Source organism: Daucus carota, chromosome 5 (assembly GCF_001625215.2).
Source record: "Daucus carota subsp. sativus chromosome 5, DH1 v3.0, whole genome shotgun sequence".
Classification (NCBI taxonomy): domain Eukaryota; kingdom Viridiplantae; phylum Streptophyta; class Magnoliopsida; order Apiales; family Apiaceae; genus Daucus; species Daucus carota.
In genome coordinates this window covers 40,481,114-40,502,810 of record NC_030385.2, presented here as the reverse complement: position 1 = coordinate 40,502,810, position 21,697 = coordinate 40,481,114, and the positions used below count along the sequence as shown (strand labels likewise).

Here is a 21,697-nt window from a genome sequence, read left to right as displayed (position 1 = left end):
AGTATCTTGTGATTTATAAATTCCGTTAACAAAATTATATGAATAAATATTATGATTCACATTTCAAAGCGGCCGATTTATCATAATCGATTAGTTAACAACTACCTACATTCTTTAACACGAAAAAAATCAAAAGCATAATTATAGTAAAACTAAAAATTTTGTGACAACAGTTCAAAAATCTTAAATAGAAGAAATATCTAAACTATGATTTAAACTAATCTAAACATAAACAATGCTTTAAACGTGACAGTCTTTTAGAGCTTATTTCAAAATAATTTTCGAACACAAGACAGTTCTCTCTATTCTGAGGAGGCTGGTACCATTTATTTGACGAACGAACAGTTATGAACTGTGACAATCCCTCTGATCTTTCTGCACTTACAAGTTTAAAAATCAATACACTTAAAAATAGAACCAAATCTTTCGGCAAAAAAAAAAATAGAACCAAATCAAGGTAGATATTCCAACAATTTCCTTTTGATGTTACATACCATACAGGAAAAAGTAAAAATATGTCACATCATAAAGACATTTCCAGACCTAAAACATGTAGTTCTACCTCTACTGGCACAGTCCAACCATTTTTCTAATCTGACTCATGACTTGGGACAAAATTTAGATATCTTTACTTTGAGCAGCTAACAGGGTTAACAACAATGACAAGACGCAAACAGAAAGTGAGATGCTGTGACCAATGAAAAACAAAAAAAAAAAAAAAAATGTCCACCAATTTTTACACCAGGCAAGGCTGATGAATATGATCACTAATACAATCTCAATGACCAAGTGACAGGAAACATCAGCTGTTGACTGCTCACCATAAAAATCTGCGCTTCCCAGAAGCAAATGACATGACCGGTGGATGCCTCCCTACTTCCTCCTATTTTTGTTTTTGCTGACCCGAACCATTTTCCGACCACCTTTATCTCCACCACCAGATCCCAATGAGAAACTCCCTCCACTGTTAACTAGACTATTAGATGCTGGAAATGAAGGTAGGTTCTGTGGAGCGGCTTGATTTTGCTGACCACCAAACTGAAAGGGTGATGAGGATATTGACGAAGGAGCTGCAGAACCAAACATGAAGCCAGGCGGAGATGGTGAGACCAATGATTGGCCAAATGCTGGAACGGTAGGATTGGATGGAGAGACCAATTGTTGGCCAAATACTGGTACAGCAGCATTGGATGAAGTGACAGTTGCCTGGCCAAACACTGGTACAGTAGAATTTGAAGGAGAGACCAATGATTGGCCAAAGACTGGTACAGCAGGATTAGATGAATGCACAGGATCCTCCGCCATACTATCTTCCATGTTCATCTGATCACCATTATTTCCAGGGGATCTGACAGCAGCTGCACTTCCAAATACAGGTTTTGATTGGGATAAAGACGGCATAGATGAAGTTGTAGAAGTGGGTGAAGTAAATGAGAAAGTAGACACTGAAGTACCAGTGGATTGTCCAAACACCATCGGTGTACTGGCTGTAGTTGATGCTCCAAAGGAGAAAAAAGGGGATGGGGATGGTGAACTTGCAGATGAGCCCAATGCATTTGCAGGAGAAACTGCCGAAAAAGGGGAACTGGTAGTACTGAGTGAGGTAGTTCCTGAGCCAAATGGATTTGCAGGAGAAATTGATGAAGCTGTCACAGATACATTGGTGGTGAATGATGTCCCTGATGTCCCAAATATCGTTGATGAGCCAGATGAACCAAACTGGAAGGGAACACTCTGTGTTACTGCGGGCGCCCCACTTTTAGGCGGCAACTGTGTATTAACTGCGGACGAAGAAGAAGAAGCAGCAAATGAAGAGCTGAATCCAAAAGGGTTGTTTCCTGCATTTGTCGTTGCAAACATGCTACCAGAAGGTGGTTTGTCTGAACTGCTGATAAGCGTTCCCTCACTAGACTTCATCTCTGTGGTATCTGCACCTGTGACAGTCGAAACTGTCGTAGCTGGACTTGACTTGGGCTTTGATGGTTCAAAGCTGAAAACAGGTGATGCAACAGGTTCTGAAGAAAACAAAGGGGGTGATGCAGCAGGTGCTGTAGTAAATGAGGGTGGTTTCACAGCAAATATAGACGGGCTGCTGATGCTGGTACTACCAGATGTCATGGCAGCACTAGTTAGAGAGTGGGTAGTGGTAGAGCTATTTCCAAGAACTTGCTCTGTAGAATTACTTGAAGGCGGCTTAGGAGGTGATATATCACTAGAAGGTTTTGAATCAGCTAGTCCATTATTCAATGTTTCAGAAGGTACGCAGCTGGGAACTAACGCACTTGCTGTGGAAGCTTTAACAGCAACGGGTGTTGAATTATCTGAAGGCCAGCTCACCTGTCCTAACTTTTCAGGACTCTTAGCATTAACTTTGTCAGATTCCTTAGTTCTCAGCTGAGTATCATTGCCAAAGCTGCAAGAAAGTAGAAATGTAAGGCAGACCGTAAAAAATAATTGTAGCAGCTGATGAGAGAGAACTTCAGTGCTTGCTGGCCATCAACTATATTTAGAGCTCAAATCACTAATTGGTTTTCTTAGTTTACAATTCCACACGAACAGTAATTTTTTCATGCAATAGACGATATTTCTTATTTTAGGTAACATTTCTGGTGTCAGTTTGCTGTAAATGTAAATAAATATTATAGACAACTAAAAGCTATGAAAGACAAGGTACAAAACAGTCGATAGTTACCTGTTTAAGGCTTGTTGGCTTGGATCAGACCAAGTAGGGATTGAACCTGACGATTCACCGAAAGGTGATGCAGAGAATGTAAAAGATGGAAGTGCATTCACGTTTTTTGAACTCAGACCAGACAAGGTGGGAGAGCCACTTGTATCCCTAGATGGCACAGAATTGTTAACCACCGAAGTTGATTGATCATTCACATCTTGCTTGAAATTTGAGATGGAAGCCACTACAGGAGTCTGGAATCCAGTATTTTCTTTGGCAGCCGCAAGCCCACCAAAAAGTTTATGATCACTAGTACTATTTGATGTCAGCTTCTCAGGTATCTTTCCTTCTGCCTTCGTCAAAATTTTCTCAATTCCTTTGTCTTGAGGAGAAACAGACTTGCTAACTATCTGCAATTCTTCTGTCCTTTCACCAGAAGCAAATCCATTTGTATAAGTTTCATCATCCAGGTCAGCGAAATCCTTCATGAAATCCATACGTCAATTACATCCAAATATTCATAGATAAATAAGTTCCGCAGCAGAAATAGTAATTAGAACAATAACACTTAGGTATAAACCAAAGATTTTTTTTTAAATGACATTTGTACCCCTCTGCTCATGGCTAAATAAGCCAAACACACAAATGTTACTGCCAGTAAATTGTTTAGTAGGCTAGTAGTAGATAGTTGATCAAACAGAAAAATGTGTTTTCACTTTCTAAAGTGGCTGCCAGTATTCTAACTAGTAAAAAGTTCTGGCTTGTGTATAGTTTAATTGACTAAACAGAAAGTCATAGTAGAATATAATAATTAAAACATACAGAAGAAACGGAAAAGACCAGTTACATCACCATCAGGTTATACCAACCTCGATTGCAGTCATGCGAAAAGCACGTTTCTTTTGAGGAGGTTGTGCTGCAAATTTTGAAACATTAGAATCTCCATTCTTTACGTTAGGTGCAGCATTTGTCATGGAGCTTGCACCATTAGCATCTGAAGAAGAAGCTATAGACTTCAGAGTAATGTTTGACTCTTTAAAGCCATTTTCTTCAACAATGACTTTCTTTTGGGAGACTTGTCCACCAGCATCCTGCAATGCATTGCTAGAATCTTCCAACTTCCCAGCGTCTTGCTTCTGTAGGTATTGAGTTGAATCCGCATTCTCCAAGCTTCTAAGAGCTTGCCCACGAAGCATATTAGAAGTCAACTTAATAGGTGATTTATCCCTGGCAGTAGTCATTTTTGATTCTGATGATTTCTGTGGGGTAAACTTCTCAAGTTGTTGCAAAATTTTAGACGCCATCTGACGGGATTGTGAATTAACAAGGGGGTATCTGAATCCAGCAATGCTATCATCCTCTGATTCTTCTCTATTTTTTGAGACTTGATTTTTAGCATCATCCAGCAGGAGAGGTTTATCTGACGAAGATATATGGTTTTGACCAGCACTACGACCAAGATCAGTCCCACGCGTGGGCAGTGGACTTGTGTTATACAACAGATTGGGTTTTTGTCTAATTCTCCGTATGGCACCAATAGATCCACTATCATCATCTAATACAGAACTTCTTCGCTTTAGTGCCTGGTCAGAAAAATATATACAATAAAGAGTAGTTAGCCTTCCATAGAATTTAGGTGCAACGGTGCATGTATCTAATTTCAGAAGAACACATACCAATTGTTTAGACCCTGATTGTCCATTATGCTCCCAGACAGACTGAGGAGATGAGGAGGAGGAGGAGGGTCCAGCATAAATGTAATTTGTAGACGCAGCACCCTAGAAACACATAGTGAAAAAACTAGCTTAGACTATAAATGTGTCGAATCATTGCATGCTAATGTTTCAAAGCTTAAGTATAACAAACCCTAGAATATGGTGTTCGGGCCATGTTATATATTGCCGATCTTCCCCGAGATCTCGGGGTAGCGAAGCTCTTCTCAGGTACCCCTTCACGCAGCAGCGACTTTGAGACTAGCGATAGTGCAGATGATTTTGAAGGATATACACCATGATTGAGCAAAGGTGTTTCTTCCTTAAAAGCTTGAGAACGAGCACCCAACATTGACGGTGATACTTTGGAAGACCTACCCATGTAGGCTTTTGCTAGCTCTGCAGGTGAGGCGATATCATCTTCAAGAACCTACTCACATGATCATCATTGCAATATAGTAAATAACTAAATACACCACAAAATTGTTTAGAAAGAATGCAAAGAATATCAAGAAAATTATAAATGACTATTATCTTACCTTTGCACCAACACCAGTAACAGTAACATCCCTTTGTAATTTAATACCATCATCCCTTTTCTCTTGCAATGGGCTTCTCATTGACACATTGTGTTTTTCAACATCTGATACAGATTTATATAGGTTCCCTTCATTTGTTTTCTCCTTATCCTGATTTGAAGATTCCATTGTCCTTGAGCGTAATAGTTCAGTTAAACGATCAATTTCAGACCTGCATAATCGCAAACTTCATATCCTCGTAAACATTGTTTCTGTTCCAAAGATTGACTTGTTTTAACTTCCCAAATTTTATACAAGAAAAAATATTAGGTCACAACCACAAACTAAAATGTAAATGCACAAAGGTTACTTGGTAAGGAAAGAATTTTTTTTACAAGACGTGTAGGCCATATTGTACTAGAAGTATGCACAAGCACCACATACACTAACATTGATGATAAATAAGTCTGTCAGATGAATACAAGGACATTTGCTAAACCAAATTAGCAAAATTTCGAAGAAAAAATTATAACTCAAAGATTTAAAACTATATATTATTATCAATTAGGGTCGCGCTCAAGAGAGAACCACTCCTTAAAATAGAACCATAGAACCACTAGGGTTCTGCTGCAGAACCCTAAATTTTAAATAGATTTTTAGGATCTAAATCTAAATACATGTTTTTTTTTCATGTTTTTTCATCGTTGTGTGTGTTCAAAAATAATTTAAAAATATAATCCATAGATATTGACATTTTTTTTGTGAAGTTCTGCTGCAGAACCCCAACTAATACTTAAGTTCTGCTGCAGAACCCTTACCTAATAAGGTAAGGGTTCTATGGTTCTCTCTCTAATGGTTCTCTCTGGAACCTGACCCTGTAACACATATGTATATATTAACCCGGATGATGATCACAAAGTAATACATACAACAAAAGGGCATGCAAATTTATGAGTCTTGTAATAATTGAATCCTGAGGACACCAAACCTAGCGTGATACCTTATAGATCCATCAAGACATGAACCCAGACATGCAGATCAAAGGCCCTTGCCGACAACCATATAGTTTTGCACCAACTTCTGGTAATTCAGATATTATTATTTCGTGTTTAATTAACCAAGCAGCCACACTATCATTCCACCCAAACCATAATTTGATTAAGCTTAATTACATCAACTGTACATGAACTGTTGGACATTTATAGCCCGATAACAACATTACAGTTGGAAACACTATTACAGAACCATGCATGAGATTTTCACCTAATACAGCTCCTAAGAGGTCACAGATAATCATAGACCTGCTTGCTATACTTTATCTTAACTAATTATTTTAATATGTTTCTGAAAAGGGGTAAGCACTAAAGCAGCAGGACTTCTAAATTAATTTTTTTAAATAAAGTAGAAGTATAGAACTAATATTGCAAATCAATAATATACATTTAGAGTAGCAGAAGACAAACTCATGCATTAATATATGCGAAGGCTAAAAAATTAACCTGGTAAAAGTCTTCTGCTGTAGCATTTGTTCAAGATCTGATATTCCACTGCCTTCAAAGCTGTTGTTTATATCCCCATTGCAAGCTATGTCCCTTTCACGCGTTCCTTTACAATCTACCAACTGTCATATATTAATTATATAAATCAGTGATTAACATTAAATAATGAGATGAATTAAGCCAGAAAAAATATTTTTAAAAGAAGATGATTTTCAAAAAATCCATCAGAGGGCTGCAATCAGTTTGCTCTCTTCAGGCATCGAATATAGCTGACAACAGTTACCTTTTTTGTAATACTACTACCCAATTTGATATCTATGTTGCCCCAACAGTTCTGCTAACATCATAAACCACTGTGTGTTCCCTATTTTTAAGCCCAGTCAAATTTACCCTTCAGAGATGCACTTCTAAATACTCCTGAGCAGCTCTAAACGTTTAGAGATGCACCACCTCCAACAAGTTATCAAACATCAGATCAAGATCCAATATTCTTGAATGAAGGGGATGACCGTTTGATAGACACCATAAAAAAATGGAAAAAGGGAAGGAGAGAATGATCCGACAAGTTATACAATTTTAAAATCGAGGCTTTCATAAACCCTTGATCAAATCTTTGTTGACACACGTCTTAGAGTTGCATTTGGATAAGGAAAAAAATCATTACAAAATATCTGCCTAATTAGCCAGATTGACTTGTGACCTAGCAAGCCTAAAGATTTGATCTGTAGATTTAGATGTTGGATATTCAATAATCAACAAAATTTAATACTAATCTCTTTTTTTGCCTTGCTACAATAGTACATTGACATTTGTAGTGTCAATCCAGATTGGCCTATCCACCTGCCTCCTCTGAAACTAAATTCTAGACTGAAGAGAGGTACAAGTACAACTGTCCAAGTGATGGAAGATTCTAAAACAGATATGGGCCTCATCCCATCAATTTTATATGCCAAGCAAAGCAAAACAGTAGAATAGTCTAACTAACCGTGGGAGTCGCCTCCTGAGGTACATCCTTGGCTTCCTGCTCTGATTCTGGTCAAGATCAAATCACATTAGGTAGCAAGTAATATAGTTTTTCACATTACAGCAGGAGCAACAAAGTATTATAAAGATAGAATATATAAATCCTCAGGAACAGCATCATGTTTACAGAGTTCCAATCACAAGCCCCAAGGCGACAAGCAATGAAATGAACAATGCAACAACACAGATCTAAGCTTTTAGCTGAATGTCAGTATCATTCTTGAACTTCTGATGTAGTACATATCATTATTTGAACAATTAATATACTTTAAACAAAATTAACACCTAAAACATATGCATATTCATGCAAAAGAGTTTGACTCTTGCAGACATACATTAAAGAATAAAACATAATTTTTACAAGATTCAGAATATAAAGATCCGTCCTCTGTTTTTCATACCTTTTTAGTTTCTTTTTTCATTTATGCAAGTGACTTCAAACTTTGTTTAGAAAAAATAGATCAGTGATAACTAAAAATTTATTTGCCTAAAGAGAAGATTTTACAATTCAAAACACAAGTCATTTGGTTGAAAATAGCGGAAAAGGGGAATAATTTTCTTAGATTCATCCCTACATCATATTTCTCCGTCACCTCTGGTTCCATTTACATGCTTCATTTCATTCCTTTGGTTCCATATCACGCAACCAAGCAGCGAACACATGCATACAGAAATATCTGAAGCCCGTGCTTTCCATCAAAGTAATAGAATCAATAAGCCATAAAAGAACTCGATACTATCTGTCATGCAAATGAATTGAATCCAAGAATTTTTTTTTAAAAAAAGGCCACATGGCTTGGAAGGTTTAAATAAAAGAAATATGGTAAAAAGTTACTCCCTCTGGTCCTTATTATAAGGCACCGAGACTTTTTGCACACAATTCTAGGTGCTTTGACCACCTATTTAAAATTACTTTTTTTAAATTTTTGAAAAAGAAAATTTAAAAAAAAATAATTTTAAGTGTGTGGTCAAAGCACCTAGAATTGTGTGCAAAAAGTCTTAGTGGCTTATAATAAGGACCAGAGAGAGTAACTATTTAGAGGGTTATATAAAGAATTAAAATGTTGAGGGCAGAAAATTAAGATAAAAGACATTTACTTCAAATTATAATAAAGATATCACAATAAAAAAAATTAAATATTGGAATAATCCGTCAGAAGCTGGGATTTTAGCTATCTTCTATCGAGTTGGGGGTGACATGTGGTAGAGAGATCATTGTCATCATGTATATCGAGTGAAGTATTTTCTTTCTGTAAAAATAAAATTATGCATCAAATCATAAAAATTGGTTGCAGATTTAAAGACCTTATTTAAGATCATCCTATTATTCTTCACTACTTGGCAAAAAGATAATAACTTCATTCAATTTGGAATTTATGGCAATCTCCCTCGCTTGGATTTTTGGCTATATTTTACGCCTGCAGATGTTTCCCCCAGTAAACTACAATAAACTACTATTTGAAATGCACATTTTAAAACATTGCAGATACATTTAAATTTGGACCGATTTGCTGCAATGAACAAGTTCCAAAATAGGACAATAGGTTTTTAATGAACATATAGACATAGTTTCAATATATTATTGAGTCATTCCCTATCCCACTAATCACAGGTCTCTATCGCCACTAGAAACTCAAAGTGCTCATGTTATTCAGACAAAGCCCCTCCAAGGCAACACTTTTCTTTCAATATCGAATTGAGATCCCAACCAGTATCCGCACAGCGGACTACTAGTGTTTTAACTTCTTCCCATGCCTTGAGGAAGAAGCCAAACCTTGGCCACGACACCAGCTTAATACAATTCGCAACACGTAAACGTAAAGAATACTATTACCCTCTATACCCACACACCATTCACTACAAAATTATAATAAATGCATAACATAAATACCTATGCAATAACAACAAAAGGACAAAAATCAAAGCAGCTGACCCAGAAGCTCAAACAAAAAACAAATTACAACACAATATCTAAAACTATAAAATATCAAACTTCCGATAATTCCCCCAATTACAAAACCTAGAACACTTCATACACAGCATAAATCTTGAAAACAATTACAATCAACTCCTTCGAAATTATAAAAGTCCTAACACCATCAATTAAACAAATTAACATCAAAAATCAATATAAGCAATACCAAAACACATAAAACAATATCATTTTTCACAGATCTAAACTATACATATACACGCAGAAAGTTATATATAATAAAATATACCTGTGATTCGTTTACGAAAATTGGAGAAGAACTTGAAAGCTCTCGCAGAAATAAACCTAGAAGCCGGGTCAAAAAGCTTGGAGACCCACCCGCCGGGTCTAGGGTTTCGAACAATCGACGGCGGCCGATCATACGGCGTCGTTTGGTGCCTCCGAGCAGGCCGTTTCTGGAATTTGCCTCCAGCTCCGCCACGATAGGAGGTCTCGCCTTCGCTCGCTATCGCCATCGACGTGAATTTGAACCAGAGAGACGAGAGATAGAGAGAGAGATGAGAGAGAGTAAATTAGGGTTTTATCGCGAGGAAAGAAGAGGAACGGAGCGCCTATGTTTTTATATTTATATTTATTTTTTTATTTATAAATGGGGGCGGGGGGAGATTATGATATGTATGAAATGTTAGATATGTGTGCTGATAAGCTAGTGAATTTCGGGATGTTAATCTCTTCAATTTATCAGGAATTCAGCATACACTGTATCAAAATTTATTACTATGTTTTATTTTTATCCAAAATTAAAATTATACAATTTTGAGTTTTTTGACATTTAATTTTATATTTTGATAATTTACAATATTCATTATAACTTCATATACTTCTATACTATCTTTTGAAAATTTCTATTGCCTTTTGAAAAAATTTCCTATCTTTTAAGAATTTTTGTGATTTTACTATATCTTTTAATTTTTTGGTAAAAATACTATTTTTTAAAAAATATTTGCAAATATATAGTCCGCAATCAGATACAACTTCGGCTAAATGGATGCACAAGGATTGCAAGTATAGTTGTGTCTGGTGGTTGATAGTTTGGTTGCATGTGATTGTAATGGGTTGCATATAGTGTTATTGCCAATATTTTCAAAAGTTTGATATATAAAATATTTTTAATTAATGTAGTATTTTTGCAAAAAAAGAATTTTGGATTTAGGTATTTATGAAAAAACCTCAGACATATATGTGCGACCTAATTTTTAATTAGTAGTTTGACGGACTTAATTTTTCGGGTTTGAATATTTATGAAAAAACGCCTAAGTTAAAATCATAATGGCTGGGTTAGTAGTACTTATGTTCAATTTTGATTTTATTGGATCATAATTGGTGATTAGTTTTCTCAGTTTTTTATAATCGCCTTTAACTTTTTACACGAAAGGGTTAAAAAAAAGTAGAAACCGGCTTCTTATAGAGAAAAAAACGGAATTTACTATGGCCAAAAAAGCAGTGTATTTCGCTTAAGCACATTTATCGAAAATAAAACCGGACTTAGAGCAAGTCTAATAGATTACCTATCTCATTACCTATTAATAATATAAAATAATGAATCATAGTGAGTTTTAGTAATTTAGGTAATCTATTGGCCAGAAGATTGGAAGATGTGCTACTCTGCTAGTGATTTAGTTAATCACTTGGATAATGTTTGGAATATCTGTTTTTGATAAATTACCTAGTGAGTTAAGGAGCTCATTTAGATAACTTTTCGGACTTTCACTTACAAAATAGTTGATATTATTAAAAGAAAAGCGATAGTTAATCATTTGGAACCGAGTCCTTTCCATTTTAATTATGTTCATACAATTAAACATGGTGGAGAATTATATATGTGTATTTTGCCCGCAAAAAGGGAATTATCATTTTTTTCAAAAACTGCTTTCATATGTATCATTACTATTTATATTTTTTTTTAATTTATTAAAATTTTCTAATTTTGCTGAAGCCAAAAAAAAAATTACCCGTTACCCGCACACGTAGCGCGGCAAATTTCCTAGTTATTAAAAGAATAAATCACATAAAATTCCAAATCTCAGGAACGAGAGAATCTGTATTACATATTTACATGTGTATATTTAATTATTTATTGATAAAACCACGTGCACATCCCATACCGTTTAAATCCATTCCCACATAAAATATTGAAAAATAAAATTTTGTTGTCCACCAATTTACTAGCCGTTATGTTGTTGTCAACAAACAAACTTTGCCAAGAAATTTAAAACATCTGAATCACCCTCTAAGAAAAAACCAAACAAAAATGAAGGGAATGAAAGGCAAGTTTCTGAAAAAATTGAAGTCAGTCAAATCGATTACTTATTTGAAGCAAGATTTGATTTTACAAGCTACTACCCCTGACGGGTTTGTTCAGAACTTGATCTCGAAATCGAAGAATTTCAAGATTCCTACGCAATTTAGAGACCCTCGTAAAAAAGACGATTGCAATGATATCGAAAAGAGGAGGCAGATTGGAGGAGAAGCTTGCGAGGTTGAGGATGTTGAGGAGGAGGAAGATATTGTGGCTAATGAGTTAGCTGATGATGACAAAGAGAATGTTGGAGATAGAGAAATGTGCGAAAGCCGGGGTTTGAGTTTGAGTGTTGGAAGGCCTTTGTTGGAGATTGATAATTCGGGGCTTAAGTCCTCGGGTATCGGGTCTGGTTCGTGTTCTGATCCTGAGCTTTTGGCGGTGTTTGAGCAAGCGGTGAGGGAAGTTAAAGTTGAGGAGAATGAGAGAAGAGGGAGAATTGAGGAAGGGATTGAGGAAAATGTGGAAGAGGATCGGCCTTTGAAGGCGCGGAGAATTTCAGAAATCGAGAGTCCGTTGCTTGAATTTGAGGAGAAGTGTCCGCCAGGAGGCGAAAACAAGGTGATTTTGTACACCACAGGGCTTAGGGGGATTCGGAAGACATTTGAGGATTGTGCTAGGATTCGATTTTTGCTACAAATTTTTAGAGTTTCGTATTTTGAACGAGATGTTTCGATGCATTTGGAGTTTAAGGAAGAGCTGTGGAGGGTTTTGGGTGAAAAGGTAGTGCCACCAAAGTTGTTTATAAAAGGAAGGTACATCGGAGGGGCTGAAGTGGTGGTTGTGTTACATGAGCAAGGGAGGCTACGACGGCTTTTTGACGGAGTTTTGGTGGATGGATCAGAGGGAGTGTGTGAGGTGTGTGTGGGGGTTCGATTTCTGATTTGTGTTGTTTGTAATGGAAGTAGAAGGGTTTTTGTTCGTCGTGATGAGACCGTGAAGCAATGTGAAGAATGTAACGAAAATGGGTTGATTATCTGCCCTATTTGTTGTTGAATTGTATGATATTCATGTCACTTTACTATGTATTCAAATTGTTATTATTACTGTCGATTTGATAGAACAATAATCCTTAATATTTTTTTTTCAAACTAACATTTTCGTCATATAAACACGCCTTCCACATCCTCAACAAGATTTGAGTCCTTGGTTCTCGAATTGAGGAAGAGCTTTGGCACCTCTTCAGAGTCTGACATTTAAGCTCTAAGGTCTAAATAGATATGAAATAATTGTATGCAATAAGATTGTATCACCAGACTGCATATGCAACCCCGTTATTGTAACAAGACCGTAAATGCAACCCCGTGTTATTGTAACAAGACTTTTTTGAAGAATTCAAGCGCGTATCTGGCGCTATTGCATCTTCAATACAAAGTGAAGTTATGGAAGGTGCTTCTGGTGATGGCAGGCTCAAGGCGAGGTCCCGGTGTAATGGCAGATTTAGGTGGTTCCGGCCCGAGTGTAGCTCAAACATACCGAGAACCGAAGCATACCTCTTGGCCTAGTTTAATGAATCTACCTTAGTTGGATGTTATTAATTCATCATATCAATGAAGCTCTATGCAGTAGAGTTATGGCAAAAAACAGGGAAGAAACTGGGTGATTAATGAGTCACCAAACTGCTACAGGAACTCTTTTCAAAATTGCTTAATAGTTCAAGTTTATTACGTGTGTGTATACGGATTTCATTCTTCAAGTCTTAATTTTAATTGTGCATCAGCTAGTTGATTAGGTTAATTAGTTGCTACAGTCTCTAAACAATAACAAGAAAACAAGAAAAACTTCTCTTATATAATTTATTAGGACAACTCATGCCACTCATTCTGAGATTCTAAGTTCTCTGATCCGGTAGTATGTTCTAGTACTACAAGAGTTCTAGTTCACGGGCAACCGGACTATATATATATGGCCAGATTTCAGGCATAATAATGGGGTACATAAAGCTAGAAGAAAGTGCAAACTCAATGTTATATCTACAATGACTGATTTCCCAGTGTGAGTCTATTCAGATATCTCAGCTGAGGGCCTGAGGTACCTAACACATAACATTCATAGATTTAACTAGACCCTTTTTTGGGGAACCATTGGCATGACATCTTTATAGATTGCTACACCATTCAGAGCAGCAGGGTTATAGAAAACTACCCAAATACATTAGGTCAAACAAGCACAACTGAAATCACGTCTCAAGTGTTCTAATTCACCAGATGTCTGCAATTTAAATGTTAAAGCAACCATTTTCGATATTAAATCCGAGAGTAAATCCTATGAGGAGACAACACACACTAGATATCTTATTTGCATTCTGCAGAGGTAGGAGTGAGAAGGTGAGATCCAACACCCGTGTCGCTAAACAAATTCCTACAGGCTGATCATTGTTGAGCACACTGCACCCTCTGAGCACCGCCATGCATATCTTCGTCTTCGTCATATGCCTCTTGGGCAGCTTGCTGTTTCCGACGCATCTCCTCTTCAATATTCACATCATGCAGTGTTGTTTCTTCACATTCATCCAGTTCCATGTCTGTCATCTGAATTGAAGGCCTCGGAGGTAACACAGCTTCAAGAGCTTTGCACTGCTCAGGGGTCAAGGACTCTGGGAAATCTACACTAAAGTGAATGTAAAGCTTTCCTCGCATAAATGGCCTCTGATACATTGGCATTCCTTCATCATTTATCCCCTTAAATTGATCTGTGGATAGATGGAAAAAGTAATTAAATACATGTAATTGTCAAGGAAGAGATGCACGCTTTGATTTAAACAAAAAGAAAAGAAAAGAAAGAAGATTCAAGCTTTTGTTGGTAAGGCTCGATTATAAACCTCAAATTCGATGCTTAATGATGTAATAAAGTTATGCTTAAGATTATTAAGCTCAAGAAAAAAGATTATTTTTTATACTGTATATAATTTTTAAATTGAGTAAAAAGACATGCATGAGAATACAAAAGGTCACTATTGAAGGCAAAATTAAGCTCGTAGTGAAGAGAGAAAAACGATATAATTGCAAACATAAAACAAGCAGGCCGACTGGCAGAAATATAAGAAGAATTTAAAACTTAAACAAGCTCATCAACTATCGCCACTTATAAAACTCTAATTACCTGGCTTGATAACTTCTCCTGGCTGGGATTTAATAAGAAGCTGCCTGCCGTCCAGGTGAGTCAAAGTAAATTGGAAGCCACAAAGTGCTTCACTGAGAGTTAATGAATGTTCAACAAAAAGATCATCACCCTTCCTCTTAAACTTGGGGTGCTCCTTTTGTTGCAACACAAACACTATGTCCCCAGTAACCGTGTCAGGCTGCAATATAGCATATTGAGTTCAAAATATTGTTAGTCAAACAACAAAGAGACAATAGAATTTTAAAATTAGTAAAAGAAGCCTTTCAAAATCTTAAGCTTAGTGGAGAGAGTATTCTAATTACCGCTTCATCAGCTTCTCCAGGGAATGTAATCTTCTGTCCGTTTTGCATACCCTTCTCCACAATAACTTCTATTGCTTTCTTCTCCTGCACAACCTTTTGACCTTTGCATTGAGGGCAGCGATCCTTGTCGTTGATTGTTTCTCCAGTACCCTTGCAGTCATTGCAGGGATGCTGCATCTGCTGGATCATAGATGGGCCCAAGTGCCTGATAGAAACCTTCATTCCAGAACCCTGGCAGCCAGGACATGTCATTGAAGCACCCGACTTGGACCCCTTTCTTCATTTATGCACACACACAGCCATAACAAGAGTAAGGATTTGACCCAGGGTACAAATGTACAATAAAGTACAGAACATAAACAGTGAGGAACGTAGATGACTACTCACCCCTTGCATTTAGAACAAATTACATTACGTGAAAGGGAAAGCTTCTTGGAAGTCCCATTGCAAAGATCTTCCAGTGAAACCTTAAGGGGATGAATGACATCCTCCCCCCTTCTTTGCCTTCGTCCTCTGCTGCTGCCACCTCCTGACGAAACAGGTATATTGCTATGACTGAGAACAATATAAAATTTGCAGAGAAATTGTAAAATCAGGATAAATGCACGCAAACTTACCACCAAACGGGCTGCCACCAAAGAAGGATTGGAAAATGTCAAATGGGTCATGGCCACCACCTCCACCACCACCCATTCCCTCCTTGAGAGCATCCTCTCCATACTGATCATAGATTTCACGCTTCTCTGGGTCACTCAGAACCTCATATGCTTGCGCAAGCTCTTTAAACTAGCATAATACAATAGCTTAAATTAAGCCTATTCCACGAAAGGATGGGCAATAAAAGAAAACAGAAAGAATTTATGCAAAGAGAAAGTAAAATCATGACTAAAATATTAAAAATCAAAAGGAACACCAGTACAACCAAAACAAGATAGTTTCTCTTACTTACAAACCACAGATCATTTCTAATTCTCTCTATCCCCAAACTACTTTATTTTTAGCTTTTAGCTATCACCTAGGGTTTCAATTTCGGGTATGCATAACTAGGAAAGGGGATTTTTGTTAGTACGCAATGTAACAGCACATAAGAGCAAGTCCAATGCTAGATGCTATATATCTATTGCTATTGCTATAATATAGCACCAAAAAGTGTTTTTTGATGCTAAAATAAAACTTGCACTCCAATGCTAAGTTTTATAACTAGTTATAAATTTAAGCAACTCATTAACTTTTTACCTAACTTCTATGAGTAAAATATAGAACCAAGGATGTGGCAACATGGATGGATCCATCCTTGGTTTCAAATATAGAACCAAGGATGCATCTATGCATGGATGCATCCAAATATAGCACCCCTTTGGAGTTGAATTTTTTTACTTTTGATGCTATAATATAGCAATAGAACCAAGTATAGCATTGCATTGGAGTTGCTCTAATGCATGTTAATACAATTAAATGCAATATAATCTCTTGGGGGTTTGGGGGGGGGGGGGGGGGGATGATGAAGTAGTGTACTACTAATGTATCATACCTAATCTTGATCATTTAATTCAATAACGGAAGTGAATTTTATGTTATTAAGAATATTGATAAATCAGTAAATTAACCCGTATCAATTCCAATTGTTACTCACAATTGTGTTTCAATCGATCCAACAGTCCATGGATACATAACAAGTCACTTCCCCCTACTTCCCACTAGGCCGTAAAATGGAACTAAACACATAACCTTCAATCAGCTCCCCTTACATCCCCCATCCATCATGCCCCCAATTCATAACATAACAAAAACACACACCCAGATAACATCACAAACAAATGTCCCCAAACACAACAAAAAGATCCACTTTCACACAATTCATCAACAAAGACAATAGAATCAACCAAATCAAACACTAAAACCAAACAAAAAGCAACCTTTTCAGGATCGCCACCCTTATCAGGATGATTCTTGATAGCAGCCTTCCTGTAAGCTTTCTTCAGATCATCAGGTGATGCTGTTTTTGGGACACCAAGAATTTCATAGTACTTTGTATTGTCACTCTTCTTTGGTGCTCTCCCAAACATCTTTTCAATCTGAAATAAATTAACACCACAATCAAAGAATAGAAATTGACATGAATAAAATTATAAATAGTGAGAGCTGAGAGAGTGGGATTAGGAACGTACCCAAGAAAAGTGTAGAACGAGATCACAGAGAAATTGGCTTGGTCGAGAGAATGACAGAGAGGGTTTGCTCTCAAGATCAGATCTTGGTATTTGTAGTTTCTTTGGGGATCATTGTTTGGACGGCCCAGATTTCTTCTGTGGAGTACAATATACTATGTGTTTTTTTAAAATTTTTTAAGAGACATACAATATCATGTTTCGTAGAGATGTGCATGGCGCGGTTTGGTGCGGTTTGCACTTAAAACCGCAACCGGAACCACGAGATGCGGTTTCTAAAATTCAAAATTGAAACCGCACCAAATGTCATTGGTGCGGTTCGGTTTATAAAATTATCAGTTTCGATTTTATATGGTGCGGTTCAGTTTTCAAATCGTGAGGAGTTCGAAAAATCTTTATCACAAGTTCATAATAAATATGTCAAAAATAATAATATAATTAAATAACGGAAGAGCTTAACATCCCTGCAAGCTACCAGTAGTATATACACAATGTTTTCCCCTTAACATAGCAGTAAACATTTATGATATACCAATTACAACCAGACCCCTGCATGCGTACACTGAAGTTCACTTCTAACAATATTACTTCTTTAACATTGATTCTGTATAAAAATTTAATTACTTGTAAAATATAGCAGTAAGAGATAATTCTTTGTACATTCTCCATGGTATGTGATTTTGCAAGTGGCTACCAGTGAGAGTTGAATCTTAGTAGTAGTTTGATCAGGCTTTTAGATTGAGATTTATAAATTCAGACATGACAAATAACTCAAAAACATGCATTATATTTGACTTATTAGATCAGCTAATGTACATAATTATATAATTATATATTTTATAATATATACATATATATAATATAATTTATATATTATATTTCAGTATATACAATAAATACATAATTATAAATATTATTGCGGTTCGGTTCGGTTTGTATTCGATTTTAAAATTTTGAAAAACAAAACCACAACCAAAGTATCGGTGCGGTTTTTATTCGGTTCGGTTTCTATTCGGTGGGGTTTCATACGTTTTTTGCGGTTTTTGGTTCGGTTTCGGTTTGCGGTTCGGTTTCTACTTATCCCTAATGTTTTGGCTAGGAGGATACCGTTGTAATTATTTTTTTACTAGTTTTATATACTTATTTCTTATTTAATATACTATTAATATATTTATATTTAACTTTTAATTATATAAGAATTTTTTCATTTAATTTTTTATTAAATGAAAAATATAATATATATATATATATTAATTTAAAATATATTACTATTAGATTTATATATTTTGCATACATGAATACTACTGCTATTAGTTCTTATCAATATATAAAACGATACTGTATTTCGTGATTGTAATATTTGATATTATAAAATTTTAAATTGTAGATTAAGAAGAAAATAAAAAAAAATATTCTTATATGATATTGATTTTTGAGAATTTGTTATTCAATTTAAAAAAAATGTTTGGGACAACAAACTTCATAGAAGTATCAAACAAAATATTTTTTTACAAGAAATTGTACGGTAGATTCATCTTGGAATGGGTATAAAGTTTGGTTCTCAAATATAATGTGTATGTGCAGATGTAATCTTGAAAGCATATCACGGTTTCACAAAATAGGAAAAACATCGTATACCCAATTCTTGAAAGTATATCTCCTCATACCTAACAAGTTTTGAATGAACGAGTCAATAATCTCAAATAATGTGTGACATACGCGCATAATTATCAAATTATTTAAAAAAATTATGTATATAATAGATTAATAATGACCCATACGACATACACATCCATTTTATAAGTCTAATTTAAATTAAAAATCTCAATTTTCCTTTTCATAATCAGTTTTAAGATCTTACATGGCTCGTTTGATAAGACATTCATTGTCCGTCAAAGTGCAAACTACATATTAATTATTTAAAATATTTAAATCAAAATCTTTGAGCCACATTATTTCAAACTGTTTGTGAGATATTGGTTCAAGCATACCAATCAGTCTTATTTGAATTATGTTAGATGATGCAACCCCTGATCAACAATCTTTGCAGAAAACATTCCCCTCTTGTTATAGCCAGAGATTTTTTTTTTTTGAAAAAAAGAAATTAATTCAATAATGAAAAGTCATACGACATCTACAAGAACAATCGAGTCGAACAAACATAAAACAAATCATATCGCTGATTAATATAGTCTTTATAAAGACACAATCAAACGATTTGTTGAAATTGATATATATATACATATAGCCTTCATCAAAACTTCATCAAAACTCGTTTGAGCTATCGATCGTAACTGCAATCCCATATAAATCTTTACCACTGAATCAATCTCTTGAAAATCTGGCAGATCTAACGTTCTGGATATTGAATCACGCCAAAACACACAAAAAAACACACCAAGCTCTCACAAGGAGAGAATAAACAAAACCCAAATAAATTGGGAACAAAACTCACCCAAAAATGATTTTATCAAACAAAGATACAATCTTGAAAGATAGAAAACCTTACCCGGGGAAGAGTATTATTGAAAAACAAGAGCAAAACAAAGAAAATAACTGATTTGGGGCTTTCCACCGGTGAAAACCGATGAAAGCCCCTCACGACGGCTAGGGAAAAAGAAGAAGCTTGAGAGGATTTGTTATAGCGAGAGATTTGATTATCTTTTTACAGGGAATGATGGAGAGGATAAAGGTCCCAATTCTTGTGATCTATCCCTATGATGATTGCCCTCTCTTAATGCTACCAAGACATGTCCCCAAATATAAATTGTTGCTCTCCAGGAACAAATTATCATATTTTTATTTAGTTAAGAGATATCATTTCCTTATATATATATATACATATGTATTCCGTATTAATTTTGTATTATCTCTACTATACGCATTTAAATTTGGTAAAATGTGATTCGGAAAAACTGACCAGAAATATATGAAATCGAATATGAATAACTGACATGCAATATGTGGAATCAATATTTGAATTTGTATAAAAAAATTATATATATATATATATATATGTCAATGTGAGTTGAAATATATATAAATTAGTTAAAAGTTAATTTATGGATATTGCTCCGCATGGTGTAATGATAAAAAATATTGAAAAAAATTATTTTGAGTTACATAGAAGTGAAAAAAGTGAATATAAAATTTAATTTTATAAAAAATTAATATTAATTAACAACTAAATTTGTAATGTGTACCTCTATATGTATATATCACTTAATTACATATTGCTAGTAAGAATTTACACAAAATGAAAATTTGATTTGAAAAAAATTTACATACACATAAAAAGTTGGTAAAAATTGATCCAAACAGATCCAATAAGTCTTATTGTCAAATTAACTTATAATAGTAAGAATTCATACTCTTTAACACTTAATTTGAAACCTCACATATCCCATGAAAATTACATATTTTCTAGCTAGATTATAGTGTTTACTATATTCCGCGCGCACACTCACATATATATGCAGTTCGGTTGTATAATAGATTGTTTAATATAAAACCAAACAAACCCGCAAACCACGTACGATTTTTTAAATTAGTCGAATCAAAACCGTAAACCTCATTTCATGTTCGGTTTCGATCGGATTAATATCGGATTGGTTTATACAGATTTTGCAGTTTAAGCAAAAACTTTAGGACTCTCTCCGTTTTTGAATATCTCTATTTTGACATTTTAGCAAGTACTTTAAAATGATTTGACACATAACTAAAAATATCATTTATGGATATTTTTATTTGAATAAAACTATTGATATAATATTTTCATTCAAGAAATATAGAATATTTTAGACTATATTTAAAGCACTTTAACACATGTCCAAAAGTAAGAAGTCAGGTATTTGAGAGCTGAGAGTATATGTTATTTTTTACTTTTTGACGTACTCAAAAAAGTAAAAGTATTCACAGTTTTGATTATTTTTTCTAAGTATAATTTATTACATTATTTCAAAAATTAAAATAAAATAATAGCATATTTTATCTTATGACAATTTCTGTCTTGTAATCAAAATAATTGAAATAACCAAAAGATTAATTTAATTTGAAAAACACATAATGATATAAAAAAAATTCATAGTACATATATATATAAAATTTTAATTTGTTAAAAGTTTACTTTCAAAATTTAGAAAACCCAAAGCTACACACATAATGATGTGAGAATATCTAAAACTACATGTATGCAGAAATAATAGCCATAAAGATAGAATTATAACTCTTCTCTCACTTAATATTATTTATTTATTTGAAACCATAGTATCCTATTAATTTATAAAAAATTATATTTTATGTGAGTGAGAATAAACTTTTATTTTTTTTTATGGAAAAAAAGTTTATATTCTAAAGTGAAATGTAATCACCAACAAGATATGAATTACTTTC

At 34.8% G+C, this 21,697-nt stretch overlaps 3 protein-coding genes across 3 annotated transcripts; 1 reads left to right on the top strand and 2 right to left on the bottom strand.

Moving 5' to 3' along the window:
- Positions 1-442: 442 nt before the first annotated feature.
- Positions 443-9,992, bottom strand: LOC108222927 (nuclear pore complex protein NUP1). The gene is made up of 9 exons (XM_017396911.2): positions 9,646-9,992; positions 7,386-7,432; positions 6,401-6,522; positions 4,923-5,133; positions 4,538-4,813; positions 4,348-4,449; positions 3,541-4,254; positions 2,693-3,153; positions 443-2,413 (listed from the first exon to the last, which is right to left on the bottom strand). Exons 1-9 carry the CDS (start codon positions 9,869-9,871, stop codon positions 874-876), a joined length of 3,699 nt encoding a protein of 1,232 aa, XP_017252400.1. The 5' UTR covers positions 9,872-9,992; the 3' UTR covers positions 443-873.
- Positions 9,993-11,564: 1,572 nt separating this feature from the next.
- LOC108222260 (uncharacterized protein At3g28850) lies at positions 11,565-12,762 on the top strand. The gene has a single exon (XM_017396186.2). It carries the CDS (start codon positions 11,668-11,670, stop codon positions 12,709-12,711), a length of 1,044 nt encoding a protein of 347 aa, XP_017251675.1. The 5' UTR covers positions 11,565-11,667; the 3' UTR covers positions 12,712-12,762.
- Positions 12,763-13,846: 1,084 nt separating this feature from the next.
- LOC108223241 (dnaJ protein homolog) lies at positions 13,847-17,464 on the bottom strand. Its single transcript, XM_017397394.2, has 7 exons — positions 17,309-17,464; positions 17,057-17,215; positions 15,758-15,926; positions 15,528-15,669; positions 15,141-15,417; positions 14,818-15,016; positions 13,847-14,407 (listed from the first exon to the last, which is right to left on the bottom strand). The coding sequence occupies exons 2-7, from the start codon at positions 17,204-17,206 to the stop codon at positions 14,088-14,090; spliced, it is 1,257 nt and encodes a 418-aa protein (XP_017252883.1). The 5' UTR covers positions 17,207-17,215; positions 17,309-17,464; the 3' UTR covers positions 13,847-14,087.
- Between the last annotated feature and the right edge of the window lie 4,233 nt (positions 17,465-21,697).